General features: G+C 48.2%; 2 protein-coding genes across 2 annotated transcripts in view; one reads left to right on the top strand and one right to left on the bottom strand.

Moving 5' to 3' along the window:
- The window catches only part of STYXL2 (serine/threonine/tyrosine interacting like 2), a 34,343-nt gene extending 31,797 nt beyond the window's left edge, over positions 1 to 2,546 (bottom strand). The window contains exons 1-2 of the mRNA XM_024742425.1: positions 2,507 to 2,546; positions 1,766 to 1,891 (exon numbers count right to left, since the gene is read on the bottom strand). Coding sequence (XP_024598193.1) covers positions 1,766 to 1,875 — 110 coding nt within the window. The 5' untranslated portion in view covers positions 1,876 to 1,891; positions 2,507 to 2,546. The remainder of the gene's footprint in view (positions 1 to 1,765; positions 1,892 to 2,506) is intronic.
- Positions 2,547 to 5,267: 2,721 nt separating this feature from the next.
- The window catches only part of GPA33 (glycoprotein A33), a 45,689-nt gene continuing 34,720 nt past the window's right edge, over positions 5,268 to 16,236 (top strand). The window contains exon 1 of the mRNA XM_024742396.1: positions 5,268 to 5,615. Coding sequence (XP_024598164.1) covers positions 5,573 to 5,615 — 43 coding nt within the window. The 5' untranslated portion in view covers positions 5,268 to 5,572. The remainder of the gene's footprint in view (positions 5,616 to 16,236) is intronic.

Raw genomic sequence — 16,236 nt, 5'->3', positions numbered from 1 at the left:
TCGGTGCTGACGAACACAGTGACTTTAGAAGTCGGGCCTTAAAATGGAGGATCTACAAGCTAGAAGGAGCCTCAGTTCCTGAATCACTGCTCAGGTACCTGTTCTGAAATGTATTTGAGTGAGAAAGAAATGTCCATTTGCTATTACAGCTGGCGTTACCCTAACTACTACACGAAGCCATTGCCTACCCTGACTGACCACACACTACCTTTGCCTTGTCTGGGAGTGTAGAGAGGGAAGGGCTACATTTTAAATTTCTCAGTCCGCGGCTTCCCTGGTGGCGCAATGGTTGAGAGGCCGCCAGCCGATGCAGGGGACACGGGTTCGAGCCCTGGTCCGGGAGGATCCCACATGCCGCGGAGCGGCTGGGCCCGTGAGTCATGGCCGCTGAGCCTGTGCATCCGGAGCCTGTGCTCCACAACGGGAGAGGCCACAACAGTGAGAGGCCCGCGTACCAAAAGGAAAAGAAAAAAAAAAGATTTAAATCTCTCAATCCTAACAGTTTTTCTAAGTAGAACATAAGGCTCAATTTTAAAGTAAAAGTCCCCAAGCTTCATTTGGACAAAGTGCCTTGGCCTCTGGGTGATGAGCAGCCTTTGCTCCCATTTCACTCCAAAGGGGAAGCCTGTTTGAGTCCTGAGAAACAGGAGCCAGCAAGACCCCAGGAGACATGAGGAAAAGGAAAGTCAAGCAGAATCAGAGCTACTCTGATGTAACCTTACCTTGAGATATTCTGAGTCTTTGCTTCTCTTTTTCTATGTAAGGAGGCATAGACTGAAGAATTAAAGTGGTTCTTCACATAAATTTGGTGACAGAGCTAAGATTAGAAGTCAGATCCCCTACTATTATTTATGGCAGAAGAAAAAGCATAGGCACATACACTACTGCTTTAGCAGGCAATGAAGCATGTCTTTGATGCCTTAGGATTTTTCTTAAAATTTTACACAAATTTTTCATTCTACGTCATCATATATCCTCAATGATTTTATGTAAAAGAAACTTTAAAATTACTTGTCACAGAATAAGAAAGACCCTCCAGGAAGATGCATGTGGTCATCTACCCCTGGGCACACTGCCACTTACCGCCAGGCACGCACAAATCCCAGTTTGAAAGACACAGCTTGATCACAGATACAAAATTATCTTAGTACTACTATCTGAGGTCCTAGGGTCCTCTTCCTGTCCTGATGCGTTCTCTTATCTGTGATCTATGGTCTACCCTTCCCTGGTGGTCCAGTGGTTAAGACTCCGTGCATGGGTTCGATCCTTGGTTGGGGAACTAAGGACCCACATGCCGCAAACAAACAAACAAAAAACAGAAAAAATAAAGCAACTATGATCTGTGGTCTACCATCCCCATTTCCAACCTCAGTCCTAGGAACTCAAGCACTATCATCCAGGGAGAACTGCCAGACTCCTACTCATCCTTTGAGGTTCAAGTCCAGCATCACCTCCTCCAGGAAGCCTCCTATGACAATTCCAAGCCCGGGTGCTCCTTTCCCTGCCCGCCCCCACTCACCCCCACCCCCCCACTAGACCCTAGGCATGCTAATCCTAGCACTTACCATGCCATGTTACAGTGTGTTTGTGTGCATGTTTGCTTCCTCCAGAAAGTATGACACATAAAAAGTACTCAACAATGTTTGCTGAATGAGTGAATTTAAGGTGGTGGCTGCAGGCTCCCTGGGGCCCACTTGTCATCATGCTCCCTAGCCCACTCCCGCCATGGTTGGAGGGCTGCAGAACTCAGCAAGTGCACACTTACTGGCTGGGGGAGGGGCTCCGGAGGTACCGAGCCTGCACGGCTCTCATATTGGCTTCATCCTCTTCACTTGGGACTACCTGCTCCTCTTCTGGGTCCCCACTTGTTGCCATGACAGCCTGTCAGCCCCTGTAGGTTTGGCATGAAAAGGGCAGTTAGAAAACCTGATTCTGGAGGTTTTGTTGGGGGAAAGGGTGTGTCAGTGATGTCACCTCAGTGGAACTAGGAATGGGAAAGTCACCACATGTTAATAGCCTGGTGGGGAGATCACCCATGAGGAAAACCCAGTCAGACTTGATCCAGCTACTGTTATCAGGACACCCAGATGCACACCCCGGCCGTGTAAACAGCCCACCTTGGAGTCGCAAGATTTAAGAAGTGACAACTTGGCTCCTTCCACAGATGCCAGCGAGAAAGCAGTGAGGGGAACCAGAAATTTGCCTCTCTCTCTCCCTCTCTCTCTCTCTCTCATACACACATACACACACACACACACACACACACACACACACACACATATCTTTTGTCTTTACCGGGAAGATGCCTTCTTCAGCGTCTCTAACCAAGGCCACAGGAGCCACTACCTTTGGCTCAGGCGCCATCCCACAGCCTGTTAAGGAATACGAGATCCCCCAGGACCTGGTCCCAGACATGGCTGGGCCCTGACACTCAGGGCAGAGCTGCTGCCCCTTTGTTTGTAAGTCCTGGGCTCATAGGACAAAATGAAGGGAGAAGCACACTCACCGCTGATCTGCCTGTATCTCCACACCAAGGGGCAGCCACCCAAGGGCTGAGAGACCCAGACGAAATGGCCAGAAGCTCCGACCAGTGAGAGGGACCGACCTCCCCTCTCCCGTGTTCCTTCTCTGAGGGGCAGGACAGCTGTTCACAGGAAACCCTAGCCAGCTTCTAAATTTAGCTTCTGGTCCCACAGCCTGGCAGATCTCTGGGAGGAAGGAATGCAGGCTCAGGACCCAGACCCGAAAGCAGGCCCCACTTAACTCTTTCCCTCCTGCCTGATTTTCTGGACACTGACATGAGCAGCAGAGTTGGGAGAGGTTCATTCTTCGTAGACAGAGAGGCCTAAAGAAAAAGTTTGATTTGGGATCTCTCTCCATGCCTTCCAGCCTGGGGCCGCTATTCAAAGTGCTTCCTGAAGATAATCTAAAGCCAAAGATCTAGGAGAATACATTAAATTGTACTTTAACCCCATGTCAGCACAGAAGGGGTTGGAAAAAAAAATACCAGATATATGGAACGGGGAGGGTCCTCTGATAGACGTTGGGAGAGCAGCGTGGTGAGACTAAAGGGTAGTCATTTCTTGTGACCAGGGCTCCATTTCTTTGGACAGAGATGACTCTGGATACTGAACCGGACAGCTGTGCTCCCCTTCCACAACCCCTGCCCCACATTCACCTCCCATGGTGATGGTCAATTGGCAACCCCGGGTGATATAAACTTTCCATGAGCTTCTTAAACTTCAAATGTGCTCATAACCCACCCTACTCCACTACACCAATTCCCACCATCATTACGATCAAAGCAAAGTCCAATAACCCAATAGTTCACGCCCTCACCCCGCACATTCTCTAATGACCCCATTCCTCCATCCATCCATTCAGCCATTTGTCTACCCATTCACAAGTATCCACTGATATCTATTTGCATCAGGCTCTATACTTGATCAAAGTTAGTAAGACACACAATTACAGGCTTAAAATGGTGCTTCTTCCCAGCCAGGTGGAATAATGCTTGGCACAGTAACAATTGGCTGAATAAATGAATGAGCTCACAGTTTATTAGGAGGGATGAGACGCAGACCAAAAATAACTCAGGCAGAAGGCAGAATGTAGTTAGTATCCCGAGAGAGATCCAGGGTGCTGTGTGAGTTCAAAGGAGGGAGAGAGCCCTTCTGGCTGAAGAAGTCAGGAAAGGCTTCATGAAAGAACAGATAATATATGAGCTGGCCTTTAAAGCACATGTTGGACTACAACAGCAGATACGGTGGGGGGAAGGAATTCCAGAGCGGTTGGCATGGAAGAAGTTTTGGGGTAGCAAAAATTCGTTTCATATAGTGGTTAGAGCTTTGAAGAAAGAAAACAGGGTTGTGTGCAGAAACTTGGCAAAGCTGGGATGGGGGCTCCTTTGGGTAGAGTGGTCCAGGAAGGCATCTCTGAGGAGGCACGTGGCATCAACCAATGGCCAAACCCCTGTCTCCTGGGTGTCAAATAGGACCTCAGTGAGTGTCTGTTGAAGAGTGGAAGAATGACCACAACTGAGTAACCATGGGAGTTCAATTCACCTCCAGCCTTCAAGGTTCCATGAAGATGAAAGGTGGTATGAGAAAGAGGTGAGATGAAGGAGGGAGGGATGGAGAGTGGATGGGAATGGGGCAGAGGACTGAAGGGTGGCATCAGTCAGGGCGAGGCTTAAGATGACAGACCCTCAGGATAGGGAAGAAGAAGGTGGGTGGGAGGTGGGGGAAAGATGGAGAGCCAGCACACCTAAGGGAGGCAGCAGATAAAGAGGGGACCACATAGGAGGAGAGAGGAAAGAGGGCTTCTGTCTTCTTTATACCCTTTAAACCCTTACTCACCACCCCGGAACTCACAGAGGGTGACATCTGGGTCCCTAGCCTGGTGGACTAGAAATCAGAAAACCGCTTCTTAGCTGTGTGACCTTGGAGAACCCATTTAACTTCTTTGAGACTTAGAAGCCTGTTTGTAAAATAGACTCATAATAAACTCATTTTGTTCTGATCACCCAGGTCTAAGGTGGAACCCCTTCCACTGCCTCAATTTCATTATCTATGTCATTTCCCAGGTCATGCTCCCCATAGCACTGGCACTCTTTTTTTTTTTTTTTTTTTTTTTTTTTTTTTGCGGTACGCGGGCCTCTCACTGTTGTGGCCTCTCCCGTTGCGGAGCACAGGCTCCGGACGCGCAGGCTCAGCGGCCATGGCTCACAGGCCCAGCCGCTCCGCGGCATGTGGGATCTTCCCGGACCGGGACACGAACCCATGTCCCCTGCATCGGCAGCGGACTCTCAACCACTGCGCCACCAGGGAAGCCCCTGGCACTCTTTAAGTAGGGTGACCAGCCATCCCAGTTTGCCTGGGATGCAGACATTCCTGGGACATAGGACCTTCTGTTTTAAAACTGGGAGAGTTCCAAGCAAACTGAGACAAACTGGTCACTGTATTTCTGACTATCTTGGTTGCTTGTATACTATCTTCCTCCCTGACCAGATTAGTAGTTCTCTGGGGATAGAGATTTCCAGTCTTCCTCATGACTGTGTCTCTAGCGTGGTGGTGAGGTAGACCGGAAGGGAAGTAGATTAACAGATCGTATTATGCCTTGAAGTATTTCAGCAATTGTGACTAACACCCTTTTTTTTTATTGGCTTTGAAACCCTTCCTCTGAGATCATTTCCCTTCATATTACGAGGCGGCAACTTCCTGTCCCTTATAGGTGAAGCCCACGTGATAGTGAGAAGCTCAGGACTTTGCCCACCTGCTAGGTGGAGAGAAGGCAGGGGAGGTAACTGAGAAGGTGGAGAATGTTCCTTTTGGGGCCTTTGGTGAAGTGGGTGGAGCAGTCCAGTCCCACAATGAGCTCACCTGTCAGTCCAGCCGAGGGGTGGACCATGGGGGCCAGGCTGGGCAAAGGTAGACAGGAAGGGAGAAACCACAGGGATTGAAGTCTTGACTGGGCAAGAGGCTGTCGTAGCTTTAACCAGTCAGCCCAGACTGGTTAAAGTCAGGGGCCCACCAGTGCCAGGCTGGACTCGGGGCAGAGAGGACGCAAGACCATGGAGGGGAAGATGCAGCCCGTGCTGTGGATGCTCTGTGCAGGTGAGTAGTGCCCAGGGGTGGACGAGACAGGGGCTGAATGCTGAGGGTCCCCCAGAGTTCCCCCAGGGAGGGCCTCCAATGACACAGTTGTATTCCTGCTGGGCAGAATGACACGTCTGTTGTTCAAAAAGCAGGTTCCAGGCCAGTGCCCAGAATCAGAATGTTTTTTATTCTCATATTAGTAAATAAAATTTCAGCCCATTTCTGGAATTCACAATGCTCTCAAAACGATATTTTCTGATGCCAGATCAGATCATCAGATCAGACATAAGATCTGACAATTGGGACAAAAATATTTAAAATCAGGGTTGTCCCAGAAAAGCCAGGATGTGTGGATCCAGGATTTGTGTTCACTACCTGAGATTTTAATCCTTGCCTTAAAACCAGAGAAAGAGGCAGTGGTAAGAGTGATAACATCTGTTATCATGTATAGGAAAACTGAGGCAGAAAAAGGCTGCAACTTACCCAGTATCATCTACAGAGCAAGAGAAGACTCAAACCCTTCGAAAAACAGCCAGTTAGAAATAGAACGACCCTTTCCAAAGGCCAAAGCCCTTTAGCTCTCTTGATACTCTGGTCATTGCAAACTCAAAACATGGGGAAACCCCATGGAAACCCCACAAAAGAAAAACCAGACATTCGCTGATATAATGGTAGACTCCAAATCAAGTGCTAAATAGCAAAGTCATTGTGTGAGGACCCACAGAGTGCTAAGGGTTAGGATGGAGGTCTTGGCGTTAGAGTCCTGGGCACCGACAGGAAGTAGAATGAGCAGGAAGTTGAGAGATGGAGGTTGGGGGGATTTTAGGACCATCTTTTTTTTTTTTTGCGGTACGCGGGCCTCTCACTGTTGTGGCCTCTCCCGTTGTGGAGCACAGGCTCCGGACGCGCAGGCTCAGCGGCCATGGCTCACGGGCCCAGCCGCTCTGGGCATGTGGGATCTTCCCGGACCGGGGCACGACCCGTGTCCCCTGTATCGGCAGGCGGACTCTCAACCACTGCGCCACCAGGGAAGCCCAGGACTATCTTTAATTCAGTGTATTTGAACATGCTGAGAATCTCATCAGCTTGCAATTTATTTATTTATTTTAAAATTCAGCCACATTTTAAATCTAAACATATTATTTCTCATTGAATGAAAGATTCTTTAAATTCTCTAGTGCGGGCTTCCCTGGTGGCGCAGTTGGTGAGAGTCCGCCTGCCAATGCAGGGGACGTGGGTTCGTGCCCCGGTCCGGGAAGATCCCACATGCCGTGGAGCGGCTGGGCCCGTGAGCCATGGCTGCTGAGCCTGCGTGTCCGGAGCCTGTGCTCCGCAACGGGAGAGGCCACAACAGTGAGAGGCCCACGTACCACAAAAAAAAAAATTCTGTAGTGCTTTACAACTGGCAAACTTTCACACACACGATTTCATATAATCCCATAATAATCCTTTTTTTTTCTCCTACTCCAATCTTGCCCCTCTCCTCTTCCTTCTCCCCACTGGTAACCACTAGTTTGTCCTCTATGTCTGTGCGTCTGCTTCGTTTTTGTTTTATTCACTAGTTTGTTGTATTTTTTAGATTCCACATGTAAGTGATATTTTACAGTACTTGTCTTTCTCTGTGTCAGCTTGCAATTAGAAATTGTGGGCTTCAGGGATCTGGCAAAACTGGGGCATGTCGAATCCAAGTTCGTGTGCCCCATGCACAGTGAGGCCAAACAAACCGAAATGTCGGGGGTTGGAGCAGAGAAAGTTTTATTGCAAGGGCAATGCAAAGAGAACAGATGGCTTATGCTCAAAAGAACCAAACTCCCCAATAGGTTTCAGGGAAGCATTTTTAAAGGCAAGGTGAGGGAGGGGAGTCACAGGGTATGTGAACAGCGGGTGCACATTTCTCTGATTGGTTGATGGTGAGGTAACAGGATGGTGTCACAGGCTCCAATCCTCAGGCTCCAATAGGTCTGGGAGCTGCATACTCATGGTCATCCAGTACGTAACTTCTTCCATTTTCTGGGGGTTTTAGCAAATGTAAAACAACTCAGGAAATGTGCCTCAGATACTGCTATCTAGGTATTTCAGGGAGGAACTAAACATTCTGTAACTGCAGTATGGCTGATTTACTATTTAAATTCTTACCAGTTCTCCTGGCCCAACTGCTATTTTTGCATTAATTCCTGATCCAGACTTTTGTGACTCAGGGGAGGTGTGGGAGATGAAAGCTTTTCTATAAACAAGAGACAGGCAGAGGACATGGGGAGAGGAGTCTGTCCTGGGAAGTCCCCATGGAATCCTGCTTGGTTACAGGAAGAGGTGAAGAGTTCTACCAGGAAACTTGGGAGCCCCAAGGCCTGGGAAGCAGAATGGAGGAGGGTCTGAGTTAGAGCTCACTTTTCAGCTCCTACAGGCAAGGCCCAGGCCAGCTGGCCTGCCAGCCCAGGGTGGTTCTCCTAAACCCCCAGGCTCCCCCTCCTGCCCCATCTCTCAAAACATGACCTTGGAGCTCTTGGCTGGAGAATAGCCCAGTGCTGGGGAAGGGTTGGGTCAAACTCAAAGGCCCTGTCAGGAGGCCCATCCAACTGGGGCAGAGGGGCCGTCGTCATCAGGTTAGAGGGCATACTTGGTTCATTCCTTCATTCAGACAGCTCTTTACTGAGCACATAGTTCGTGTAGGCACCACAGGAGTGAGGGGTCTGGAATGATTGCAGTCATGAGGGACCTGTCTCAGCCATCAGATTCAGACTGCAAGGATGTGCTTCGAGCCCAGAGGGTAGGAGGCTGAAAGGAAATGACCACCCTTTCTGGGCTGGGCCAGTGACCTCTGATCCTCTTTTATAGGGCATAGAAGTCTCCCCCCTGCCCAGCCATCTGTAGTCTGGCTGCAACCCAAAACCCATGCATGAATCAAAAGAGGGGATTTGGGCTTGGGAAAAAAACAAAGCAGAACAAAACAAAACGTGCACCCAGCTTAGATTGAAATGTGGACTTAACTGTGAACTTCCTGGAGCGGTACATTTCACCTCTTCCTGTGAGAAGGCATGTGACCCCTGGGTGAACTCATCCAGCTCAACCAGCTCTTGGGTTTGTGTTCAGACACACTGATAAAGTGTGTCTTCTGCCTCCACCCCCTTCCCTCCACCCTCCCAGCCTGCCCTGCCTCGCACCAGGGGCTCATCACCTTTGCCTCCATACTTTACACTAAGGGGAAGGGGCTGGAGCAGTGGGGCCGGGGAAGCTGGGCTTGGTGGCTAGCTCCGGGCATGTGTTTGCCAAGTGGAAATGTTTGGGGTGAAATAGTCATTGCTATGTACAAGTGAGCAATGAAGGCCTTCAAAGGTCAGATGTAAAAGCAGCTGGGTGGCCCTCCCCACACCATGGCTCAGGAGAGGATGCCAGAGGAAGAGCAGGGAAATTAGGGAGGGCTTCCTGGGGGAGGTGGAGTTTAAGTTTAAGTTGGGTTCCAGAAGTCATACTGGCTTTCCCCCTACTTCCGTTCTTCATCTGAACTTGCCCAGTAACAACTTAAATTTTGCTGATGTCCCGGGCAGAGTAACATAACAAAGCTGATGAAAATAGACCCCAGGACTCATCGGATTTTGGGGAGTCAGAATCAAATCACAAAGACCCTGGAACAGTGCCTGCCACATAATAAGCATTCAGTAAATGCCAGTTATTTTTTATTATTGTTATTAGTATGGGCAAGTGTAAATTATAGGAAAGTAACTAGACTTTGGTGATCAATTGTCTCATCACTCTGATCTGGCAGACACCTGCCAAGAGAATGAGAGTCACTGAGGATGAGGGATTCTGTCACCCCTCCCAAAGGCTGCTAGAGAAAACACCCCAGCTTGTGTACAGGACCAAGGCTCTTACACTCTGGGAATTTTTTCAGCCACCAGAGTCCATGAAAGATTTGATGTGATGGAAGGTACAGCTGCAGGAAAAGAGATACATAAAGAGGATCCCACCAGGGGGAAAGAGTCTCTGAGAAGCTCTGCCCAGAGTCACTAAAATCTTTGAAGACTTGATAAAAAGTACAAACAAACAGGGCTTCCCTGGTGGCGCAGTGGTTGAGAGTCCGCCTGCCGATGCAGGGGACACGGGTTCGTGCCCCGGTCCGGGAAGATCCCACATGCTGCGGAGCAGCTGGGGCCGTGAGCCATGGCTGCTGAGCCTGCGCGTCGGGAGCCTGTGCTGTGCAACGGGAGAGGCCACAACAGTGAGAGGCCCGCGTACCGCAAAAAAAAAAAAAAAAAAGTACAAACAAACAACAGCAACAAAAAAGCCCCATCTTCCTACAGCTAGAGGAAACCTCGAAGCTTAAATTTGAAAAACTTAGGAAAGTACTGCTTTTCACTGAGAAATAAGGGAATCCATCATCCCAAAATATTCCAGATGAGAAAAAAAAATTTTTTTCTCCCCCATCTAAAAGTTTCAGTAAGCTCACGGTTGCTTCATCCATGGTGGGGTTTTGATGGGAACTAAGTTTCCAAGCTCTTGTCCTTTTGAGGTTGGTCATGCCATTTTAGAATCCCTCCCCTGGGGCCTTTGTTAGAGCCACAGTCCCCAGCAGGATAATTTTCCCTACATTCCTTAGACTTGTTCACTCTGAAGTGCCATGATCCTGTTTGTCACACAGGCTCGGGGAGCTCCCTGGTATCTTCCCTGTCAGAGTGTGACCCAGTGTCACTTGCACGTCTAAGTCCACGCAGTGACCTGGCCCAGGCTGTGAGGGTTACAGGGCTCAGCCTCAGACATGTACCTCTGATGAGAATCAGATTAGAGAGTGGCCTTGTGCCCAGTTCATCTTGACCCCGAGAGGGTGGTATTCAGGCCAGAGCCAGAGTGGTATCAGCCGTTAAGTGCACTACAAGATGGGCAGCCTGGCCTTTCATCTGCTCCATGGTTGTGAGCCCCGTTGCCACACCAGTCCCCAGGACCTGGCTCCCACCTGGAGCCTGGGCATGACCTGCTGGTACCTGAGCACGACTCAGAAGCCAGTGCTCACAGGAGGGCTCATGTGCCTGTGGAATCACACTGTCTTCCTGTCAGAGCTGAAATCAGGATTAAAATGCTCCAGTTCCAGCTCCAGCCTTGAAGTGGGAAGGCCGTAATGCATGGTCAGCTTAAGAGGGGTATGTGTGCAAAGGGGGAGGAGTGATGGTTTAGGGCATGGCTGGCAACCCAGACTGCCCATCACGGTCACCTGGGGAGTAAAAGTACAAATGCCCAGCTTCCCCCAGACCTTCTGAATCAGAATATAGAGGGGCAGAATCTGGGCATCTCTCTGATTCTGAAAAGTTACCCAGGTGACTCTGATGTGGAAGTCTAGGTTCAGAGTTGCCTATTGGACCTTGAGGAAAAATAGGCTTAATGAACAGCCATCTCTGTGACTAGGGCTGATTCTCTGCATGCGACTTGCAGCTCAGTTTTGCACCATCTCACTGCTTCCCTGAGTTAATGCCCAGCCTCTACATTGGTGTGTTAACTTCTCACATTTTCGTGGGCATAGAAGTCATCTGGGGATCTTGTCAAAATACAGACTGACTCAGTAGGTCCCGAGATTACGCATTTCTGACAAGCTCCCAAGTGATGCTGCTCCAGGGACTACAGTTTGAGAGACAAGGCTCCGGGAAAGAGCTGGTTCATGGGCATGGCTGTGATCCTCATCTGGCCTTTTTGCCCTCCAGAGTCCCATTGCAGGGCTTCTTGGTGACCCAGCGACGCTGTTTACTGTGATGCTGGTCAGCAGGAAGGAAGCCTGGGGGAAAGTGCGCCTGGCTCAGCAGGTGCTTGTACCCCTGGCAGTTCCTCACCCTGCTAATCCCTCCTTCTTTCCCGAAACACTCTATTCTGTCAGTTCCCATGATTCACCCTCTCCTGGTTCTCCCCTACATTCCTGGCCCAACCCTTTCATGTCTTCTTTGCAGCTTCATGCTCCTCAGCCCACCATGAAATGGCAGAGCTCCCTGCACTCAGACCCCCTTCTACATCCACATCCACATCTCTAGCTGACACCCATTTCAATTGACTCACAAATTTCTGTCTTCAAACCCAACCTCTGTCTTGAGCCATAGAACCATAAATCCAACAGTCCGCATGACTTCTCGACTTAGACATCTCAGAATCAGTTCAAACTCACAAGCTGAAAACCAAACTCGTGGTCTTTGACCCCATATCTGGGTCTTTGTCAGTGACCTCTACATCAATAGATGACACCCCATCCATCCAGGAATGAAAGCCACAAACCCAACAGTCATCCATTACAGTTTTCTATTCCTCTGTAATAAACTACCCCTTAACTTAGTGGTAACTTAGTAACTTAAGACAATAATAAAAAACATTTATTTTGTTCACAAATCTGCAACTTGGATGGGGCTTGGCAGGGACAGCTTGTCCCTGTTCCCTGCAGTATCAACTGGAGTGACTTGACTGGGGTTGTGGGACCCACTTCCAAAATGCCAGCTCACTGGCTGGCAAGTTGGGGGTAACTCCAGTTCCTCTCTTTGTGGACTTCTCCACGGGGAAGTTTGGGCTTCCTCACAGCATGGTGGCTAGATTATAAGAGCAAACATCTAGAGAGACAGAAGGTGGAAGCTGCCAGTATCTCAAAGTCTGGGCCCAGATACTGATCCAGCATCTATTACCATACTTCCACCACATTCTATCGATCAAGCAATCACAGAACCCAGACTCAAGGGAGTGGATATGAGTCCTATTTATTTATTAATGTATTTATTTATTTTTAAATTTTTATTGGGGTATAGTTGATTTACAATGTTGTGTTAGTTTCAGCTGTACAGCAAAGTGAATCTGTTATACATATACATTTATCCATTTTTTTAGATTCTTTTCCCATATAGGCCATTACAGAGTATTGAGAAGAGTCCCCTGTGCTGTACAGTAGGTCCTTATTATCCATTTTGTACATAGTAGTGTGTATATGTCAATCCCAATCTTCCAATTTATCCCTCCCCCCACCCTTACCCCCTGGTAACCAGAGGAATTTCAAAGTATTTTGGGACCATATTTTGATGCCACCATATCACCCTTAACAGCTCCTTCTCCTTCAGCTACAAATTCAAGTCATCAGTATGTCCTGATGATTTTAGCCCTCCAACATCTCTTGAGTCTGTTCACCTTTCTCTGTTTCCTCTGCCACCTCACCGATGTAAGCTGCCTCTCCTAAGCTACTTCCATAGCCTCCAACTGGCTTTGGGAGCCTGTTTTATCCCTTCTCCTATCTGCTGTCCACCCTGAAGCCAAACTGATCTTTTCAAATGAAATTATGACCATGTCACTACCCCTACTTAAAGCTCTTCATTGATTTCCCATTACTATTAGGATAAGACTTATGTGGCGAGGCTAGATTCTCCTAAGTCACGTTTAGGCTTTATAAACCACTGAAATGTTCCCCCAAATCCCAATATTTCAGCACCTAGACTGCCTCCTATACCTTTACACCTTGAACATTACAAAAATGTTTGTCATATCACATCCTGAACTTCTTGGTCTGGAAAAATATTATCATCAGACCTACCTGTCGTGTCAACACCTTCCTTTCTGTCTAACCTTAAAAAATCACAAGTCCTTTCTCTCCATATAGCCTTCCTAGGTAACTTTGGGCCCCAGTGATTTCTTCCTGATTTGAATTTGAAGTCTCAACCACTTTTTTGACCCTCTGTTATACTGCCATTTAAGCTTTCACCCACTTTGGGACTTGTTTTCCTAAGCAGCTTGGGGATAAGAACTACTGCTTATGCTTTTTTTTTTTTTTTTTTTCCCTTGGTATCATAGTTTCCAGAACAAGGGCTCGCAGTATATGTTTGGTTTTCTACTATCAAGTTACAACTTTCCGGTCCTCTTTTCCTCTCCAACTCTTTTCATTGAGTTCTCTCCTCAAATCTAAAACTCCCTTTAATCCAACTAGGGCATCCATCTTACCAAACATTCTCAGATACTACTATTGACCTTTAAATTGTGAGACTCTACAACGTGTGCTAAACATGAACAACTAGATTCTTGTCCTTGGTGATTGGTTTTTGGGGGCTGTTCTGCCCAGTTCTCTCCTTTATAATTTTCCTTTCTCTCCCCTCCAAATCTAAGTTAACTTTCTATCTGGACAACTTCCCCAAATAAGGCTTCTTTCCAACCAACACCTGGCCTCTAACCAACCCCACTGCCTCCCCCAGTGCCCATTTCTAAGCCCTGGTTCTCTTTTCTAAAACGGCCTCCAAAAAGCCCAGGGAAGGCAGCCCAAGTCTCACTCCCGCAAGGTCACTGGCATTCTGGGGGCCAGAGGAGGATGGACTAAAAGAGGATGGGCCCCGCGGAGAGGGGCACTGAGGAGTGGGAAGGGCTGGAGAAGGGGGCCCATGGAGGGTGGCGACCACGATGCCCACAGCCGAGCCCCCAGCCCCACGCTGTGACCAGAACCGAGACTGCCGGGCACAGGAAGTGGGGACCCTGCCCCCAACATCAGGGACCGGAAGTGAGCGTTGCTGGGACACGGCTGTGGGGCGAAGGCTACTGGGGAGGGATCCGTGTTTGGAGCGTGCCCTTGGATTCGCCTCCTTCATTTCCAAATTGGAAGAAACTGACAAATTGTGCTGATGTTGCAAATTGGCTACCTGTTCCTTTCACCATATTCCTTGGGCTGAAATCAATCATCATACTCAAATTGTGACGACAAAAGTTGTATTGAGCAGGATGTTGTCAACCAAACCAGGAAACTTAGACAAGAGACTGGCTGAGAGCACTTGGCAGTGCCCTCCTTGAGATGAAGACTGGGATAAAGATTTGTGGAAACAGACCAGCACCCCATTTCTCTGGGGCACAGCCATCTAGTATAGTAACAATAGCCCTGCAAGCAACATAGTTATGGAACGTAAGCCTAATCTGGCTTCAGGTACCTCCGTTCCCAAGTCTCTGCCGTATGTTCTGCCTGGGGAAAAACAGTGGAAATCCACAGCAACTGAATATCTAGCTCACCAAATGCCAGACTCTAGAGGACTCTTGTTTCTTCCCGCTACCAGTGGGTTCTTCATTTTTCTCCTAATTTAATTATGGAAAGATAGACATCAGTGATTTTCTAACTGACAAGTACCTTTTGTCTCTCTCTCCTTTGAGTGTTCGCTCATTTGATGCAAGAACTCTCCGTATATGTAAAGCTGATTCACTTTGTTATAAAGCAGGAACTAAAACACCATTGTAAAGCAATTATACTCCAATAAAGATGTTAAAAAATAAAGTGTATCCCTTATAGAAAGTCCAAAAAAAAGAACTCTCGTACTCAAAAGAACTGCTTGAAATAAATCATAAATGGTAGATAGCAAAAAAAAAGAAAGACTCCAATTGCTGTCATGGCCTCGCAGACTTGGGCCCATCCCATATTTCTGGCTGCACTGGGAGCGGTATAACTTCGGAATTGCTTTGTAGGAGAAGCTTGAGGGGTGAAGTTTGGCAGATAGTGAAGTTTGTCCTAAACTTCCCCGATGGCACAAGTATGATGTTTGTACTTGGCCTCTGTGTTTATTTGGAGTCATCATGGGAGGCTAAAGGATATCACACAGGGGGAATCACAACCCCCCAAACCACCCCTTTGGTTCCATCTCTACTCACTGGCTTGTTTTAGTTTCTGGAACGTGGCCCACCTTCTCCCGTGCCCTGATCTCTGCGCAGTGCAGTTCTCTCCCCCACTCACCTCTTCCCCCATTTTCTTTTTTCTTTTTTAACATCTTTATTGGAGTATAATTGCTTTACAATGGTGTGTTAGTTTCTGCTTTATAACAACGTGAATCAGTTATACATATACACATGTTCCCATATCTTCCCTCCTGCATCTCCCTCCCTCCCATCCTCCCTATCCCACCCCTCCAGGAGGTCACAACCCTCGTTTTCTTGTGGTTCCCTCCTGTTCATTCTCCAATGTCAACTCAAAAGGCCCTTCCTAAGGACAACCTCTCCTCATGCCCAAATACTCTGTTATATCCTGTCATTGAATGTATACCACTTGTTACCATGGTGGTTTTACATTTGCCTCTGTGATTATGTATTTATTATCATTTGACTCACACAGAGGATCAGACACCATGAACGCAGGAACTGTGTCTGTCTCTGCTTGCCATTTTGTCCGCAGAGTCTGTCAGGGTCCCTGGAACAGCCATTTGCTGGGTGGGTGTTAATGAATGAGTGCCTACCCTTCTGATCCTCACCAGGCAGCAAAGCTGGTTTACTCTCAGCATCTCTTATCCCGTCTCTCTTCCCTTCCTTCTTACTCTGTCCTGCTTCTCTCCAAGCCTCAATTTCCTAATTGCATTTGTTTCTATCAACATTACCCATCGTTTCTAGGGATGGATGGATGAGAGGGGCTAATTAAGGAAATGGATTTGCCCTGCGTGTTAAAGGAAGAGAGTCACTTCACCATGTCTTCCCTCCCTCCCAGAGGGCACTTGTGTTTTAGCAGGGGCTTCAGCGCCTTCACTCAGCAGTGGGCATTTCAGTACTGAGACAGCCAGTGGAGGACATATTTGACTTGGAGGTAAAGTTTAGTTGTTCCTCAAACTACCCCACCTTGGCAGCACTCCGGTTTGTTTTCTTTTTCTTTTTTTTTTGTGGTACGCGTGCCCCTCACTTTGTGGCC

This window comes from Neophocaena asiaeorientalis, unplaced genomic scaffold (genome assembly GCF_003031525.2).
Source record: "Neophocaena asiaeorientalis asiaeorientalis breed wild unplaced genomic scaffold, Neophocaena_asiaeorientalis_V1.1 scaffold99, whole genome shotgun sequence".
NCBI classification, from domain to species: domain Eukaryota; kingdom Metazoa; phylum Chordata; class Mammalia; order Artiodactyla; family Phocoenidae; genus Neophocaena; species Neophocaena asiaeorientalis.
Note: the sequence above shows the minus strand (reverse complement) of the source record. Positions and strands in the feature narration are given on the sequence as shown.